The sequence below is a fragment of the Xyrauchen texanus genome, chromosome 27 (assembly GCF_025860055.1).
Source record: "Xyrauchen texanus isolate HMW12.3.18 chromosome 27, RBS_HiC_50CHRs, whole genome shotgun sequence".
Lineage (NCBI taxonomy): Eukaryota > Metazoa > Chordata > Actinopteri > Cypriniformes > Catostomidae > Xyrauchen > Xyrauchen texanus.
Window position 1 is genome coordinate 9,760,571 of NC_068302.1, and position 20,197 is coordinate 9,780,767.

General features: G+C 37.6%; 1 protein-coding gene across 1 annotated transcript in view; it reads right to left on the minus strand.

Annotated features, from left to right (window-relative positions):
• Positions 1-379: 379 nt before the first annotated feature.
• The window catches only part of vps13a (vacuolar protein sorting 13 homolog A), a 66,994-nt gene continuing 47,176 nt past the window's right edge, over positions 380-20,197 (minus strand). Inside the window, 20 exon segments of the mRNA XM_052094070.1 lie at positions 380-1,437; positions 1,588-1,662; positions 3,320-3,443; positions 3,785-3,870; positions 9,220-9,334; positions 9,432-9,555; positions 9,849-9,894; positions 10,217-10,380; positions 10,529-10,604; positions 10,885-10,998; positions 11,117-11,198; positions 12,159-12,304; positions 12,755-12,868; positions 13,452-13,566; positions 14,655-14,724; positions 15,446-15,527; positions 15,956-16,102; positions 16,230-16,383; positions 16,692-16,915; positions 17,256-17,382. Of these exon segments, the coding sequence (XP_051950030.1) occupies positions 1,390-1,437; positions 1,588-1,662; positions 3,320-3,443; positions 3,785-3,870; positions 9,220-9,334; positions 9,432-9,555; positions 9,849-9,894; positions 10,217-10,380; positions 10,529-10,604; positions 10,885-10,998; positions 11,117-11,198; positions 12,159-12,304; positions 12,755-12,868; positions 13,452-13,566; positions 14,655-14,724; positions 15,446-15,527; positions 15,956-16,102; positions 16,230-16,383; positions 16,692-16,915; positions 17,256-17,382 (2,233 nt within the window). The 3' untranslated portion in view covers positions 380-1,389.

Consider the following 20,197-nt stretch of genomic DNA (forward strand, 5'->3'; position numbering starts at 1 on the left):
ACATTTTACTTTTTACATTGTTTTCAATAAAGTTTCTCATTACTGTAACAGTGTCATTTTTTACTGCATTACAGTAAAAAGATGCTTTTGTACAAAGATTTTTAAAAATTAAAATCAGTGAAAATGAAAGGCAGTAACAATCCCATACTTCTTTTGTGTATAAACACATTACAATTTCAATATTGTATCACTTCTCACGTTGCAGTAATGCGAATATCCTAATGACCATATGTTTTTGTGCTGCGGTAATGAGAATTGGGGGGGTAAAATGTGCACAATGGTCATGAAAATGTCAAATTTCACAATGTCAAATTTTTAATAGCCCTAATTTTCACAAATGATCACACACAAATTGCAAAATACATTTATTAAATGCCACATTTACAGTTAAAAATTACATGAATGATGCAATTATTATCATGATATCCTTTTGCCCTTTAAGATTTCATTGATTAATATTTAAGAAAAAGGACAGCAACAGAGTTACAAATAAACAGTTGCGTATTTACATTGTTAACGCCTTTTTTCAGTAAAGCAATGAGGTGTGTCAATACTGGCTGCATAGTGACTCAGAAAGCATTTCGAAAGCCATTGAGTATTTGCTGTAGTACTAAAACAAAGCTTTAGATGTTAAATAAATATAGACACAGAAACAAAATAATGTTTCATGCAAATACCACATGTAAAATAAATATCCCTGCTCTGTTAAACATAAGAGATTTGTTTTTCCTGGTCATTATTTTTAAATGCCACAAACATGTTCCCTATTTTGTAATGACAAATAAAATACATAGCTGTACAGTGTATTGGTCTTTATTAATACATTTATAAAATGACACCTTAATTTAGACTTGTTTACTGTGACTTCAAGACATTTGGTTAAAAGGATAGTACTCCCAAAAATGCATTTCTGTCATCATTTACTCACCCTCATGTTGTTCCAAACCCATATGACTGTCTTGAAAAGTAGATGTTAGGGACTGACAACCTCCTTATCCACTCTCGTTGTATGGCGGGAGCGCAAACAGTCTTCAACATTTCTTCCACAGAAAAACAAAATGAGGTCATACAGGTTTGGAACGCCTTGAGGGTGAGAAAATGATGACAGAATTTTTATTTTAGGGTGAACTGATCCTTTAAGAGACATGGTTAGAGTCATTGATCTGTTTGTAGAGGCCCACTGTAAAGGGCGTAACATGTAAATGAGTTTTGGTGTTCATGCAAATAAGCGATTCTACAGATTAAAGACCACGAGTGGTAATGGAAAAGTACGCAGTCTAACAGTCATTTTACTGCTGTGGTATTCAGTGTGAAGTGAATGACTGTTGCATAAAGGCATACACCAGTGCACAGGAGCATTGTATATCGTTCTAACCATCCAGGCAAAGGTTATTTCGGTAAACTTTCCCTGGCATCTTCAAGCTTGGCAAGAACCCACTGTAAATGACACAAACAAATGCATGAGCCATACAGGTGAAAACATTTACAAATAAACGAGCACTCAATGATCAGATCTCTGCCCTGACACACATTGTGCTCTTCGTTACAAAATGCAACGAGGGGAAGTGTGTATAGCAACAATGGTACCTTTGCTAATTCAGGAGTTCTGAAGTTGATGATCTTCCCAAACTCTTTGGCGTGAAACACTGATTTAACTCTTTCCTGTGGAAGTCAGAACAGGAAACAACAAAATGCTTTCTTGTTCAGGTGTTAAAGACAACTTTAAACAGCATTCACTAAACACTGAAATTCCATAATGTGAAACATTTCTATGTGAAACTAAATATTTAGTGGAAAATACATTTTCCCATCTGGATTTGATTGGATTGGACTATGATATTACTGGTTAATATTACTTTTCCCCAACCACACGGCCTAGGTCTCATCAGTAGAAAAGTTCCTTTAGAGATGGAGAAACGGGTTACATTTTAAAGGAGCTGTAATTGTTGATTTTCTCCCCTTTTCACCACAATTTGGTATGTCCAATTCCCAATGCGCTCTATGTCCTCATGGTGGCGTAGTGACTCGTCTCAATCTGGGTGGAGGAGGACGAATCTCAGTTGCCTCCACGTCTGAGACAGTCAATCCGCGCATCTTATCACGTGGCTTGTTGAGCGTGTTACCAGCGAGACCCAACGTGTGTGGAGGCTTCGTGCTATCCTCCACGGCATCCAAGCACAACTCACCAAGCGCCTCACCGAGAGCGAGAACCACATTATAGCTACCACGAGGAGGTTAACCCAAAGTGACTCTACCCACCCTAGTAACCGGGCCAATTGGTTGCTTAGGAAGCCTGACTGGAGTCACTCAGCACACCCTGGAGTCGCAAGTTCGAATTGACACCCAATTCAAACAAGCCAACTCTCATGTCTCTAGGACATTCTGATCTGATGATATCACACTCATGGTAATCGGCTTCTTTACTTGCTGAGCTACCCAGGCCCCCCTCCCTGAAAGATATGAATGAAAAAAGTGTCCTGTGACAGCTCTAGACTCTGTAAAAAGCAAATCAAATTGTGTCCGTGATCTGTGGACAACGACGCTTTCGAACTGTCAATCATTTGTGCATTCTCATAGTATTGTCCTTGCAAACAATTATTGAGGTTTACTGCCATTTATAAGCCATGTTGTTCATAACAGTTATCAGTTGAGGGCGCTATTTTGCTGCTGTTGTTTTAAACAACCGTTTCTTCACCATGTTGGTCTCAATAAAGCTAATTTGTTATCTTTGGAGTGCAGGGTTTTGGAAAGAAGCGGCGCGGCTAATTCAATTGCTTACAGCAATTTTAATTTTCATTTGTTTAGAACTATTCTATTGTTTAACTTATTTTTTTCTCCCCAATTGGGAATGACCAATTCCCAATGCGCTCTATGTCCTCGTGTTGGTGTAGTGGCCTCAATCCAGGTGGCGGAGGACGAATCTCAGTTGCCTCCAAGTCTGAGACCACCAGTCCATGCATCTTATCACGTGGCTTGTTAAAAGTGCGTTACCAAAGAGACATTGCGCATGTGGAGGCTCACGCTATTCTCTGTGGCATCCACACACAACTCACCACGTGCCCCACCGAGAGTGACAACCACATTATAATGACCACGAGGAGGTTCGGATTTGGTTGCTTGGGAGACCTGGCTGGAGTCACTCAGCACACCCTGGATTTGAACTCACGACTCCAGGGGTTGTAGACAGCATCTTTACTCGCTGAGCTACCCAGGCCCCCCAACGAGGGACATTTCTTAAGAAAGTAAATACTCTAGGGTCAACTTCATGTTGACTTTAAATACACATAGCATTAAAAATGTGTGGTGTATGATGATGTACCTTTGCTTCTATTCGTAATCTTCTGCCCTCCACAACCATGGGCTCTTTGGTAAACTCGTCAAAGAGATACTGCCACTCACACGTCAGCTGCCCAAATGTGCCCTTAGTCACAAAAAAAATTCCCCTGCAAAGAGTACAATCATAAAGGAAATTGATGTAATTAAATAACTGTAAATAGCACATGACTTGACCATATAAGATAGAATACAATAAGACATTCAAAGTCAGACAACCTCTGGTCACAACAATTTCTGAAGTGGTAAGTGATAAGTATGATCACTAATATCAGTTATGCTTGTCTTAGCAACCACCACTAACAATCATATTATATCACTCCCTCTGAACAACAAATTTGCACCAAAAACCTGATGTAAAGCATAAATGCAAACAATCGTGATTTTTATTGTATAATGCTTGAAGTAGAAATGGTCCTTCATCAAAAACATTTTTAATCAATTCTCCTACCTTTTTGTGATCATCAGGAAATCAGATTCGTTCACCTTAGCATGAGCAAAGTATCTGTATTTGGCAAACCGTCCATTTTCAACACTCTAAAATCAAACAGAGAAACCAATTATAAGGACAATTCTTTGAAGTTCTATGGACAAATCTGGTTTTTGTCCATATTATAAAATTCAATTATATTGCAATTGATCAATTTCTTTGTCCATATATAAATACCAAGTGTGCCGCACAAGCCCTCAAAAGTGAAGCCAAAACGTCTCGATCGCCCCCCGGTGACTGGTCCTAGTATAGGTCATAAACCCCACCTCCCCATGTCATTCAATGGGACGTGAGACCAACTAAACAATTAAATTACACTTCACATATCTTTTTTCCAAAGATAGTTTCTGTCATTTACTGTAGTTTCTATCACGTTGATGTAATTCCATGTGTTTGTTTTCTAAATAAGTTTGTTTTTAGTTAGTTATTTGATGCTATAAAAATGGTGCTGTGACATCATGATTGACAGCTGTGATTGACAGGTTCTCTGAGCGGAAGTAGTCACTGAAGCACCAACTGACTTTTTTGGGATCTTCGGAGGACTGAGGAGATTGGAGCTTTAAATTTAATATCTAAATTTCTATAATTAATTATTTCACACTGTCATAAGTCAAAAGTCAAAAGTGCAGGGGCGTGTGCTTGCGATTGATTCAGCGAGAGTGAGGGCGGGGCCTTGATTTCGCGGCTTTACTTCCTGCTCACTACTACGCAGGTCTGGTCCCGAAATCGCTACTGCACAGACTCAAGTCCCAAGATGTCAGCGCCATATCGGGACACTGGCGGCTTCAGTTCTCACCATTGGAAAAGAGCGAAGGGGCTTCGTCCATCTTTTTTTACAGTCTATGATAAATACTGACGAATAAGGGCCATGGGATGGATATGACGAGGGGAAACAAATGAATTTGTTTTTACCGTCAATTCATCGCCAGATTTATTATGAGAACATCACCATTAAGGTTTTAAAACTAATTACATTTTATATTACACTTTATATTAGACGTCTTTAACTACTGTGTACTTACATTTTAAAATTAATATATTTATATTATATTTTGTATACATATAAAGCACTTAATATTGGTATAAATTACTGTACTTTGTACATATGTGTTATTCTGCAAAATTCTCGCAAGATTCACGTTTGCTGCTACTGAGGTTGGAGTATGGGAAGGGTTAGGTTTAGGGTTAGAACTAAGGTCAACATTGTAGTTACAGATTAAATCCATGTACAATGTAACAACATGTATTTATGCAATAAGTACATTGAACAAATGCATAGTACTTTAAGACACATATAAAGTGTAACCCAATTGAGCCTTTACGACATGATGGCTTTTAGCTTTGTGTGTATGTGTTTGCACTCTGGACATACAGAAACATTTAAATGGCACACTAAAACTTCATCACCATTTACTCAATGTTCCAAACCCATATGTCTTTCTTCTGTGGAACACAAAAGGAGATGTTTAACAAGGTACAACCGTGCCCAAAAGTATCGGCAGTGAGGTAAATTTTGTGTTTCGCAAAGTTTGCTGCTTCAGTATTTGTAGATTCTTTTTTCACATGTTTCTATGGTATACTGGGACACAATGATACATATTTCATAAGTTTTAAAGGCTTTTATTGGCAAAAATATTAAATATATGCAAAGAGTCAATATTTACATTGTTGACCCTTGTTCTTCATAACCTCTGCAATTCGCTCTGGCATGCTGGATATGTAAATCCTGACTGATGGCGATCCATTCCTGCCTTATTAGTGCTCGAAGTTGATCACAATTTGTGGGCTTCTACTTGTCCACTCACCTTTTGAGGATTGACCACAGGTTCTCTATGGGATTAAGATCCGGGGAGTTGCCTGGCCACAGATCCAAAATTTCAATGTAATGATCTCTGAGCCACTTCATTATCACTCTTGCCTTGTGACATGGTGCTCCATCATGCTGGAAAATGCACGGATTATCACCAAATTGCTCCTGGATCGTTAGGAGAAGTTGCTCTTGCAGGACGTTTTGATACCATTCTTTATTCATGGCAGTGTTTTTGGGCAGAATTGTGAGAGAGCCCACTCCCTTGGATGAATAGCAACCCCACACATGGATGGTCTCAGGATGCTTCACTGTTGGCACGACACAGGACTCATGGTAGCGTTCACCTCTTTTCTCCGGACTATCGATTTTCCAGATATCCCAAACAGTAGGAAGGGAAAACTTTGCACCAGTCTTCTGCTGTCCAATCCTTGTACTTCCTGCAGAATTTCAGTCTGTCCTTGATGTTTTTCTTGGAGAGATGTGACTTCTTTGCTGCCCTTCTTGACACCAGGCCATTGTCCGAAAGTCTCACTCACACCAACCTGCTGCCAATATTGAGCAAGCTCTGCACTGGTGGTGACACGATTTCATAGCTGACTCCTCAGGAGCAGACGGTCCTGGCGCTTGCTGGACACTCTGGGACGTCCTGAAGCATTTTTCACTACAGTTGAACCTCTCTCCTTGAAGTTCTTGATGTTCTGGTAAATGGTTATTTCAAGTGCAATATTCTTTGCAGCAATTTCCTTGCATGTGAGACCATTTTGATGCAAAGCGATGATGGCTGCACGTCTTTCTTTAGAGGTGACCATTGCTAACAAGAACACAATGATTGGAAGCACTTCTTCCCTACTTTTATAGCAATCAGTCGGATCGTATAATCCAATCAGAATGATAGAGTGATTTCACCAGACTAGTACTCGTTCACACTTTCCCAGGTGCTGCTGATATGATTAGTGAAATTATATTAGCTGGTCATTTTGTGCCAGGACCAGAAAAACTGTGAAATTTGGGTTTTTGTGATAAAGTAAATTTTTTTGGCCAATGAAGCTTTTTGCAATTATTTAAAATTCATCTGATCACTCTGCACAATAATCTAGAAACAATCATCACCACAACAACTGAAGCAGAAAAATTTGCGAAACAAAATTTATGTCACTGCCAATACTTTTGGCCATGGCTGTACAAGCTGTGCTTTTTTCTTACAATGTAATTGGATGGGGACTAGGGACAGCCATGACAACCATAGATAGATAACTTGGAACGGCACAAGGGTGAGCAAATAATTACATTCCCCAATTTTCAATTTTGGGTGATCTCTTCCCTTTAAATGGGTATTGGTCTGACTGGTGTGTCTGAATGTGTTCTGGATGCAAAAATGCAATTTCTTTTGAATTTCCATAGTTAAAACACTATCTTATTTAATGCAAAACGTAAGCAAAAGCCTAGTCATGATGTTTTCTTGAAGACTAAAACCAACAGTATGTACCTCAGCTCCTGTGCTGAGTGAGTGGAGTTTGTGCCTACGAATTAATGGGATGTAATGGAATTTGGTATGAATTGTTGGGTTTGATGGGTGTGGAATGGGTTAATGAGAAAATATGCACTTAAAAAAAGACTCTCTTCAGGACAATGACAGATGAGGAGGTGGGCCAGAAATTTTGAATTATAAAACAGCAATATTTAGTATTTAAGTAAAATAGATTTAATATACTTTCAAAGGCAGACAAACTACTTAAACATCATAAATTATTCAGATTTGCTTATGCAAATTACACAATCTACAACATTATCTAATCAGACTGAATACATAGAAATGTACTTACAAAATTGAAATGTAACATCATTATCCTCATCACTGTCAATGCTATTCCATAATGATGTTTTGATCTCTATCTTAACATATTTACACACACTTCTGTTTTAAGTTAATGTAAACAAGAGTAAGAAGTATGCATTATTCCATTAACACTACTGACGTAACTTTCAACAAATCACAACTACATCACATAATCACCAGTTCATTAGGACAATGATTAGTGGGGGTTAGATAATTGGTCATGGTAGTAAATGGACTAGCTACTGACTTGATTTATTCTTTAAAAAGTATTTATACTAACTTTAGTATTTTTGTTTGGTTTATGTATTTATTTATAAAACTTAGGGACATAAAAAGCACAATCACTTTTTATATGTTTGATCATTGATGCGATTGAATGGTTAAGTGATTCATATGCTGTATCACCACATGTGTGTCAGTCTCATTCATAACAAGAAAGGGGCCAGATGAATCATTAATGTGTAAATATGACTGATGTTATACACAATTAAAATAATACATTTGTTTTGTTGTTTGATGTGGGGAAAATGCTTGCTTGAACACTTTTTTATTAGTAGATTTGTTGACATGCAACTTTTATTGAAGTATAATAAGAATAGTTTCAATCATGAAACAAATCTGGTAAGTGAATGATTCAATGACACACTCATAACAGATAAAAAGACACTCACTTGTTGCCACTTCCTGGTGTAAAAAGTAACCATCTGAAAGGGTCACTACATGAATCTGAATAAATCAGTAAATTAATCTAAACAAATCTCATTAGTGAACCGATTCAAAAGTTTCAGGTTTTTTAATGAATCAATTGAGTAAATGATTCAATGACTCACTCATAACACACAAAAAGACACTCACTTGTCGCCATCTACTGATGTAAAAATGTAAACTGCAGAAAGAGTCACTGGACGAATCAATAAACTAATCTAAACAAATATTTTTGTTGAACCGATTCAAAAGTTTGAAGTTTAATGAATCAGTTGAGTAAATGATTCAATGTCTCACTCATAACACACAAAAAGACACTCACTTGTCGCCACTTACTGACGTAAAACTGTAACCTGCAGAAAGGGCCACTGAACGAATCAGTAAAATAATTGGAATGAATGTTAATATTTTTAGGTGAACTGATTCAAAAGATTGAATTTTTTTTAACAAATCAGTTGAGTGAATGATTCATTGACTCACTCATAACACACAAAATCACACTCACTTTTCACCACCTACTGATGTAAAATGTAACCTGCAGGGTAATTGAACGAATCAGAACAAATCAGTGAATGAATCTAAACAAATATTTTTAGTGAAACGATTCAAAAGACTTGAGATACTGGAATAAATCAAATCCCCACCACAAATCTGAATCGAATCTCTCCAAACTTTTCATCAAGTATATGGCATCCATCAATTAGCTGAAAATAAAAGTTTTACAACTTACTTTTGATAGCCTTAGCTCATATTCAAAATTATGTTCAAAAATCGTATTACTACCAACACCGCCTTTACTCTTCCCCCTTTAAGAAAAATATGTAAAACTTTTGGCTCTTATACTAAATGTTCTCCATGCTGAGAAAATATATTCCCCATTTCTAGTCACCAGCTTTTGAGTAGGTTTTGCCTAAGAACAGCATGGAAATGAACGTTGATCTAAGTAGTTTTGAAAACAACATGGAGGGTCAGGATTAGCTTAGAAAAAGGAGTGTTTTTATGATCCCATGACAATATTTTGAGAAACTGTAAGTAAAGAATCACCTGTAGCATCTGGCTGCCAATGCCCTCTCTCTCCTTATATGGCCGAATGACTCCGTCCTCATGAATGAAGCGAGGTGGACGCAAACTTGTCACATCCTGAGTAGTCTCTGCAGCTCTGAATTCAAATCAAGGCAGAAATTTGGCAACAAACAATGGAATAACTAAGACTCTTTCTAAAATATAAACAGTCACGCACAGACATATTCACACACCGTTTGATGCCTTGAAAGGTGCTGCTGGCCATGTCAATGATGCCCCCTGTTGGTCTGGTCAGAGCTCCGACCAAACCCTTTCCAACACCCTTAAAGAAACCAGCGGCTCCTTCCTTCTGAGCTCCTAGAGCGACACACACATTTGTTTCACTGTATTAGTGAGGACATCTTATGGATGCAATGGATCTATTATAAGGAGTTAGTGATATGTGTGATATCATAACCATAAACCTAACCCTCATAGAAAACTGTTAATAACAGTAGATTTAAAGCCAAACGTAATTTGGACGGTTTATGAGCAAATAGTGAGGACAACTGAAAACATCCATTACTATCAAACAGTAGTCTGAGTAATTGAACTGGATTTTAAACACTGAAACTCTGACAGACAAAAGAATAAATGCTCAATGGCTTTACCTTTAATGGGTTTGGTCACAATACCGGTGATGCCACTCACAAACCCCTGTGATATATGGAGAAGAGATTACATTTAGATATGGACTTCCCTACATACCCAAAAACCTCTTCCCAGAACCTTTGGTTCAGCAAAAACCCTTGTTGTCAAGACTTTGCTTATATATATGGTTCTTGAGTTAGTTATATTATTCCTTGGAGATCTTGATGTTACAGCATGGGTTCTTCAGGTCTGTGCATTCGGTAGATAGATGGTTTTATAAAGAACTAATGAATAAAAGGTTCCTTGTGGCAGGTTCTACTGTGACTGGTTGATCTGCAATGTTTTTATGTTACTGAAAGTTTTGTGAAGCGGTTGAGTGTTAACTCACAGACACAAGGCCTTTCCCTCCCCGCGTCAGCCCTTCTCTCAGCCCACTGGGCTGTTTGTTCATGGCCTCTCTTCTCTTCTGCTGATACTCCTCATCCATGGTCATGGCAGCTACACCTTTAGCCATCGCTCCTGTGATTCGAGAAGCCGCGCCTGCCAGACCACCTAAGAGGAGGACAACAGAAAAAGAGATGGATGGGTCAGATGTTGGGGCAAAAATTACTCTGCAGAATGAAATGGTACTTCCTTTCGGATCTCAGCCATAGAGAGAAAGAGTAGAGAGTGAGAGAGAAATCAGATAAAGAGATCCTACCAACAGCCCCTCCAACCAGAGCCTTCACACCAAGTGCCATCCCCTCCACAAACTCTTCTGGTCCCTGTATAGCACCCTGACAAACACACATAGTATACATTTATGTTTCAGTACTAAATACCACACATCCACAATTCAACACAGACCATTTCCAGACTAATCCGATTAAATCTGAAACCTCCATTTTCAGTTTCCTAACGTCATAGTTTTCCAATGTGAGCGGTAATGACATCCCAAAATGCACAGGAAAATAGTTGGATGGAGACTCAGCTAAAATAAATAGTTAAATCTAATCATTGGTGGCATCTTCTAATCCTCATTTCTGCATTTGTTATCATGTATCTCAAGAGTTTCACCTGATATGGCTCATAAAAGAAGGCCTCAACTCCTTCAGACAGACCACGGATCAGTAAATATGGATTCCCAATGACATCTAAACCCAAAACCAGAGCATACATCTGCCTGATAGCCTGAAACACACAATACACACATAAAGACACATTAAAAACAACAATTAGCAACAATTTATGTGGTTGAAACAGGCTGAAATCACAAAAGAATTGTGAATGTTAATAGGTGAATGGTCACCTGTTTGGAGTAATGCCGGATCACCTCCCACTGCAGCTGTTGGGTGGTGCAAAACTGATACCTCAACTCAAAGAAGCCAAGCCTTGAGAATCAAATAGCACAGATGTATGAATGTAAATTAATTATGAATTATTTGGTCAGACTGTCAAACGTTAAGACATTTTTAGACAAAAATGACCTTATTTACTATGATGACAACTCTCTGACTTGAACGTGCAACCTTAGAGAGGGGGTTGCTCCAACTCCAAAAGAGTTATGGTTAGGGAAAGGGTTAGGGGCTCTCTATGTCTTTAATGGCACACCCCTTTTGGAGCTATGCCTGCAGCTACACACTTCTGAATTAGTGTGCTAGTTGCACAGTGAAGCAGCCTTTTCTCTTCATTTTCATCACGCTTCTCATTGTCGCCACGTTGTGATATGGCCGTCTGATTGTATTCAACAGTACTTCGTGTAGGTTTCTGAGGGACTCCATATAAACACAACAGAGTGTATGAATGGGACATCCAACTGTTGGACAAGTTGTTGGCTGTTGGTCATTTTTTGAAGGGGCTATGCCTTGTAGTGGGAGTGCTTTATAGTAGTCTTGCAGGAGGCAGACATACCCTTCTCACAATTTAGCATACTAATGATTGAAAAATGTATTGTTACATGCTGCATACTGTTTCACAAATTGTTAGTTCATTGTAATTGTCTTGCCACCAGAGAGCAGTGCGAAAGCACACAAACACTCTAGGTCATTGTGTGTTTGACAGAGATCCCAAAATCTGACCACATGTGAGATCTAGAAATACCCAAATGTGTGATCTGAGGGTTTGGCTTGGCAGACCAGAATGAGGAACTACTGTTATAGATAACTATGTCCACAGCAGTACATTCAGTTGTAGTGCTGCTGAACAGCAGTGCAGGAAAAACTATTTACAGTATTTCAGTATTGTGTTCCACATAAGTGAAACTATGTGGAACTATGAATCATTCAGTTTGGGTATTTAATTTTTTTTTTTAACTGGTTCCAGTTCCCAACCCTACAAGTGATATAACATACTTGAAGAGGACATCCTGAGCATCAGTGAGTGTAGCTCCAATACTCTTCAGCAGCAGGTTGAGAGACTGAACAGGAATTATCTCAGTCTCTCTCTCTTTTTTATTCGCATCTTCACCTCCAGTGCTCAGAGATAAACTCAGATGAAGCTGATACACAAAACACACACACACACACACACACACACACACACACAAACGGTTATACATTACAAAAGGAGTTTTCAACCTTTGGTGCAAGCAAGATTACAGGGAAATTACAGGGTTTTGATTCATACCACTGAATCGAGTCTTTTTAATCTCTTCACAAAAGAACCGTTAACTGCAGATTACATCTTTAAGCCAGTAGGTGGCGACAAATGTGTTTAATGTGCAATGTGCATTGAACCATTCATTCTGCTGATTCATTAAAAAAAAACAGTCGTTCACAAATAAAACAATGTTTACAATTTACAGCTATCTGGAGCAAGATTTAAGTCCAATGAGATGTGATGAAAATCCAAGTGACAGACAAAATGTTTATATGTGTGTGATGAAATAAGTCTAACTACACAAATTATACTGAGGGATTTTGGCTTACAGAAGGTTTTGGTAACTGACCTTTATTGGAGAGATGTGGAGGTACTCGTACAGGCTGATGGGGGAGTTATCTGTCGTAGACACATGATTCAGTTCAGTCTTCAGATACTCAATGTCCTTCACAAACGACTCCACCTACAACAGACACATATTCAACAAGAGTTTTACTCTGTTTGTAATGTGTATGATGTAATGTGCACATACTGTACTAAACATACATAATATGCAAAACATGATAACATTTTCTTTAAGCTTGTCAAGACAGAAAAGTATGTAGTTAGGTTACATTATTAGGCAACAAATTTATGACATGAATGGAAAGTTAACCTAAGAGAATGTATGAATGAACTGTATCCAGACTACACTATAAAAATGACTGCAAGATTTTAAATTGTGTACTGATGAAGGCCGTTTGTCTGCCGATTCATGTTGGTTTTTAATGTATTTGGCCCATTAAAATAAAGGCTTTTTACAAATGGTAGATTGAGTGCCTTCACAGAATTGCAGTAAAAATGTTATTCCAATACAGTGTAGACAGCAAAACTTGGCTGGTGAAGCTGGTTGACCAGCAAGGAATCTCATGATGCGGGTTTACCAAGGAATTCCTAGTTAACCTAGTTAAGAAGCCTGGTGGGAAAACCAGCACACCAGTACTCAAAACACAACAACATGCTGATAGAAATCAATAATGGTCTTTTCGAGAGTAGTAGAGCATTACCTCCTGTTCAGATGTGACAGCACTTGTGTGTTCGTCAGTGAAGATCTCAAGTATGGCATACAGAAACCCAAGATCCATTCGCAGGTCCATCTCCTGAATCAACACCATAAAATACCTGCAGGACCAACAATCATCAGTCATCATGTGCAGTGATGTGTAGGAGACAAAGATTTTTAGAAGAATATTTCAGCACTGTAGGTCTAAACAATGCAAGTGAATGGTGGCCAGAATTTTGCTCGAAAAAGCACATAAAGGCAGCATAAAAGTAATGCATAAGACTCCAGTGGTTAAATCTATATTATCAGAAGCAATATAATAGGTGTGAGTGAGAAACAGATCAATATTTAAGTCCTTTTTTTACTATTAATTCTCCTCCCTGCCCAGTAGGTGGTTGAATGTGAAGAATGTGAAAGTGAAAGTAGAGATTTATAGCCAAAAATCATGTTGCTTTAAAAGATATGGATTTAACAACTGGAGTCGTATGAATTACTTTGTTTCCATTATGTGCTTTTTTGGCTTTCAAAGTTCTGGCTACCTTTCACTTTCATTTTATGGACCTACAGAGCTAAGATATTCTTCTAAAAATCTTTGTGATCAGCAGATGAAATAAAGTAATATCTGGGATGGCATGAGGGTAAGTAAATGATCAGATAATGAAAATGTTTGGGTGAACTATCCCTTTAAGCCTTTAATCTGAAAATGCTTTTCAGCTGTTGGAATCAGTGTAATCTGATGCATCTAATACATACATTATTTTCTTGCTATTCTGTTCTGAAAATACTAGAGATGCATACTGTTGCCATTTATTATGCTGAATTTTAGTATTAATTGTCCCACAATTGCAAAACCCAGGCCATGAGACTCTTACAAATGTAGTCTATGAAGTTCCTTTTCTTCAAAAATGTGTTAATTAAATAACTTGATATTTCAAAACTGTCTGTATCATATACCACCTAGAATTACCTTTGTTTTGACATGCGCTGATATACATGAATATTAAGTTCCAGTGAAAATTCTCTAGGTGTCCCAAACATGACCCAAAATTCTAATTAATAGAGGTAAAACCAGCTGTTTTATTCAGATTTCTCAGATAATCTGAATATGACAAAATTCTGATTAATACCAGCATATTCTTGAGCATGTACACGCAGTCAGTGAGTGGAAGGAAATGGAAGAGATACTGCAGAAGAAAGAGAGATGTACTTGATGCGCAGAATGTCAGAGTGTCCGGCTGCTCTGGTGATGATGCTGACATCAGCAAGCGGTTTTGGCTCTTTAGTAGAAAAATAGAAATGAACAATCACTTTTGTGACAAAGTCAAGAAATAACAGTTTCTTGAATAGCATTCAAGCATTTCATTGCATTCAATGAAAAATTTACCCAAAAATTCAAAGTCAATATTTACCTACCCTCATATCATTTAAAAAATGTACGCTGTTATGTATTCAGTGGAAATATTGGTACAGAGCATAAAATTGGTCCATGTGGCTCATGCACTATATTCCAAGTCTTCTAAGCCATTTGACAGCTTTAAATGAGAAACAGACACAAATTTATGTTCACCTCTACCAAAGCTTGTGTCTAGCCCACGCCCGCATCCAGATTCATAACTGGTTAGTTGATGTCAATGATGGCAAATGGCATTTGTTCTCACAGATGTAGTAACTGAACTTTCTGGATGTGAACATGGGCTAGACATGAGCTTCAGGAGGGCAATATTTAGACTTATATTTCAGTCTGTTTCTCACACAAAGTTATCATATGTCTTCAGAAGGCTTGGAATGAAGCGCATGAATGGACTACTTTCCTGGTATTTCTCTGTCCTTTTTGCAGCTTGATAGCCATGGTCACAATTAGCTCTCAAATGCTACAGCTGCGTTACGCTTTCTAAAATGTGTACTTTTGTGTCCCACATAAAATATAATAACAAGAGTTTGGAATAACATGGGAGTAAATAATGACATCAAGACTGGAGTAGGTAAACAGCGACTGACCTGAGTCCATGCTGACTGACTTGGGTGGTTTGATGGGGTAGAACACAAATGGGAAGATCGCTCCAGGCAACTGATTTTGGATCTGAATGGGTGAACAGGGACAATTTCAATGTTACATTGTGAATTGTAGTCATAATGATCAATGGTTACTTGTGTGAAAGGGCCAGCGTAAGGGTTTACAAAACATCTAAACTAGCCGCAAATTTGCCGCTTGTTATTTTCACATGCAAATCAGCTTTTGATTCGCCGCAAATGTTTGCCAAAAGTTTGCAGCTATTCACCAGTAGTGTTGAACCTCCGGCAAACCTTTGGCAAAAATGGACCATTTGCCGCAAGTTTGCCGCAAAGCTCATTTGAATGTGAAAATTATCAGTGGTGAATTTGCTGCAAATTTGCCATGAACTCTCGATTTTCATAAGGGTGGCTGTTATAAGACTCAAGCTCCGCAGTTGTACTAACAGATCTTATTTTGTGGCTGCATGCTTTTACTCATGTAAGTGTGAAACGGACCTGAATCCTGTTGATCTGGACTCTGTAAGCTTTCTGTCGGGCGGAAACACTGTACTCCACCTTTAATGCGGGCAGGAAGTTCCTCCTGAGAGGAGCGTCATAAGGCTGCAACATTCTCATGTCCACCCCATTAGTAGCAAACAACACCTGACGAACATACATCCAGAGATATGGAGTAAAACAATCATGGCTATATCTGTTACAATTGTCACTGGTTACATTATAAGTGTACTATAAAGTGCAGAATAGTGAAATGGCCTTTAGGGGCACCGACCTGGTATTCGTTCTCTAGGTCAGTGATGATGTTGTCCACCAAACTACTGTCCATATAATCTCTGTAGCACTGCTCCAACATTGCAGCCTCTTTACCACTCAAAACCTTCCAGCGGCTGCGATTCTTAGGCTTGGTTTCCCACACAACATCAGAACTGAACAACAAACACACAAACACTATTATTAAGGTATAATAGATCTCAAATAACCCCACCCCTAAACAGCACGTAAAAAAAATCTATGACGGATTGCTTTACATGTCAGTTAGACAGTGCTTCCTTTCTAAGTGGGCGGTTCTAGGCTAGTTTCAGCTGCAAAAGAGCTCAGACCATTTGCCACATTCAAAAGACTACCATGTAAAGGGACTGTATTTGAACTATGTACTGACTATGCAAGGCATCTCACCAAGTTTTGGAACAGAGCTTATGTGTTAGAAATAAGCCACTGTGAACTCCATCTGTACCTTGTGATGCCAATGAAAGCCACTTCCTGGCTGGTGGTGTTGTTGACCAGTGAAATGCCCATGTTCTGTAATGAGATACTGATTTCCTGTTGAGCCAGCTCCATTTTCTCACTCTCACAAATCAGCTTGTAAACACTGCGATTTGTAGTGAACAGCGCTACACGTTGGAGGCCTTCGTAAAATGTGATTACAAAAAGTCCTTTCTCGCCCACATCCGTCTTGTCCTATAGAACAAACAACAATGGAGACCCAAACAAACATTTGGTATCATGTCATCAACTCATCAAGTTTATTGGCCTTTTTGCCATTTTTTATATTTTAGTAGAAAAAAAGACCGGAAGTGACATAAATGGATAATTGACTAAATGGATAAAAGGATAGGTACTTCCTTTTCTTTCCCACCTGCTCTCTTCCAACTACGTTACTGAGATATGATAGTTAGTGGTTATATTTGTTACAAAATAAATATCATACATTTCCAGAAACAGAATCAAAAACCAGCCCAAAAGCAGACTTAAGTCAGATGAAAACTGAAATGAAGTTAAAATAACTTTGATTTCTCACCTCTTCACTTTTGAGCTCTCCTCTGAACTGGCCCCATTTCCAGCTGAGGATTCGTGAGCCAGTGGGCTCAGTCCATGTGTAATACACTGCCTTACCTGAACCCAGCTCATCGATTTCTGTTTGAGAGCTGCCAGAATGAGATCATCAGTTACTTCATAGTTCTACATGACCAAACATTTTCACACAAACGCCTAATAACTGCAACAAAGTTCAACAAACTCTGAAGTACAATGCGATTTTACTGTACAGAGTGAAACTAGGGTTGTCAATTTAATGCATTCAGTGTGATTGTGTGAAAAGTAGTGTTAAAAAAATTCTCACAGTTAATCATGCACCCTGTCCCATGTGTAAAGTCATTGCAGCCTCAGCTTGGGGCTGTTCAATGTACTTTTAACTTAACACAGCGTCTTAACATGCAGGGTTTATAGCGTGGGATGCTGGAACGCGATGCAACCAAAGTGAGACGCTCCAAGTGCATCAGTATAACATTTTAAATACTGCAGACAAAATGCATTCTGTGAAAGATTGGCAAACTCAATTGAAAATGGATTGCTGTTGAGTTGAGTAGGCCAATAGCAGCTCAATGGTATGGAAGTAAACAGTATATTGACTTCTAAAGCCACCTTTTGTATCTAATCAATGCTTAGATATATATTAACCCTTTATGAGAAAAAAAAAAGTCAAAATATCAATAACTACGGTCTTGCCCAACACAAAATAGGAATTGTTTTTGTTTTTGAGAATTTATAAAAATTGTTGCACTGCACATATTTTAGCAATCAGTAATAACACCAAACTAATCAAATAGCCATGTGTCATATGTTGTTGGACAGCTCTCAAGAGTAGAATACAACCAGCCAATTTATTTTACTCACAGAAATAAATATAGTGAGTAATAGCAAAGTAGCATAAATTATTATATGTGATTATCTTTCAAACAAGCTGATGTACAAGGTAATTGGATGCATAGATCATTAGATAATCCACACGATGCACAATTTTATATATGGCCACCAGGAGATCAAAGCACAAGCCATGACACAATAACACAAATGGCACAGAATGAAACTCATTCTGTGTAATCTCATTCCTTAAATCACGTCTGCATGCTATGCAAACCTTTCAAAAGTCATTGTTGTGTTTGCATGTGTAATTAGTTCTTATGTACAATTATGTTTTATTTGTTCGGAGAGACTTTGACCAATGGAGACGTCTTTGTAAACTAGGATAAATTATTTTTGAATGCTTTTGATTGCTTTGTCGTATCAACACATTTTCAAAATTTTCGCACAGCTATAGTTGACATGACTGGAAACAAAACAAAAGCATTTTTTCAGAGCCACCTTATTTACACCAAGAGATATATAATGTCAAATCAGAAAAGTTTCAGAATTTTTCATTATATTTTTCATTCATTTTTTTGTAAGTTTTCTTTACAGTGATACCAACCAAAGACTTGACCCTCCTTGTTTTTTATTTTATTTTATTTTCTAGTTATAAGCCTTTAATTTTAGGAATGCCACTGAAACAGGAAATCTTTAAAAACAATCTCAGAGCTTAAAGGGTTATATTATCTTTATTTGGGGGCCATTTCCCAGCTAATTTTAACATGTGATTAACTGCAATTCATTTGATTAATTAATCAAATATTAATAATTTATTAAACAACAACAACAACACTATTGAACATTTTTTTTTTTTTTTTTTTTACAAATTGGTATGCATTTTCTGTTTAAAGACATTATTTTATGTGATAAAGTTTGGGTAAAGTAGAGTTTGTTGAAATTTGTTTGACAAGTTACTCTTTGAAATTTGAACCTAATAAATTTAAAATCACCATGATGTAAATGCAGCCACAAGTAAAATGGATTTAAGTCATCACTGTAACAAACCATACATTTTTTAGAAATTACTGAAAGATGATACCCAAGAATAAATTGCACATGATATGCAGGCAGTTTAATAGTAGAAGATCACAGGATACCGCACACCCTCAACTTCCCTTTAAAAAGCCAAAAAGAAAAAAAAAAGAAAAAGGAAAGTCTCCGATTAGATAAATCAGGAAAATGATTCAATGCTGTTTACATTTCATTAGAAGATAGTTCCACCTAGTCACAGGAGGAGTGTATAAATTATTTGTTAGGAAATGGAAATACATCAGCTGTAACCACAGAAACAGGAAGCAAGTTGGTAAATTTCCTTTTTTCTTTTCAAAAAGCACAAAAAAGACAAAATAATCAGAGTAAGGAAAACCATAAACTTCAGTTCACACTCCAACATTGAAGTCTGTGGAAGGAATTGGAGTTGTGAGAATTGTTTTTCTTTGCAGAATAAATCCCTTCACCAGACATTTATATCGCGTTAGTAGTTTGCAAGGAAAGCAAAGACTTTTCATGCATCTCAACCTATGTTAATGTGTATGTGTGTACCCAACGGAACTTGTATCATCCGCCCCTGATAAAGAGAGATCCAGTAGCTCATCTGGAACCCATGTTGAACCTTTACGCTTCCTGCAGCTAGAAGGTTAAAGGAAATTAAAAAATGCAACAAAATAAAACATAACACACTCTTTCATCTCAAACAGATTACAGTGAAAAAAATAAAAGGACAGCTCAAAACAGATAAATCAGGAGGTAAAAAAATAAAACGTACAGACTAAAGTGTGAAGCCTTGTGACGTCCATTCAGAATAATAATTAGATGAGAAATGAATATGTGTGTGTGTGTGTGTGTGTGTGTGTGTGCTAGAGTTTGGGGACAAATTTGTACCCAGAATTAAGCTAAACAGGACAAAGGGTCACAGACAAACAAGGTTGTCCAAGGTGATAAAATTAGAAATCTTTAAAAAATCTAGTCTAAAACACAAATGTCAAATTCATAGAATATATAATAATAATAATAATATTATTTGTGTTCAGTTTGATTTCATACATTTAAAAAAAA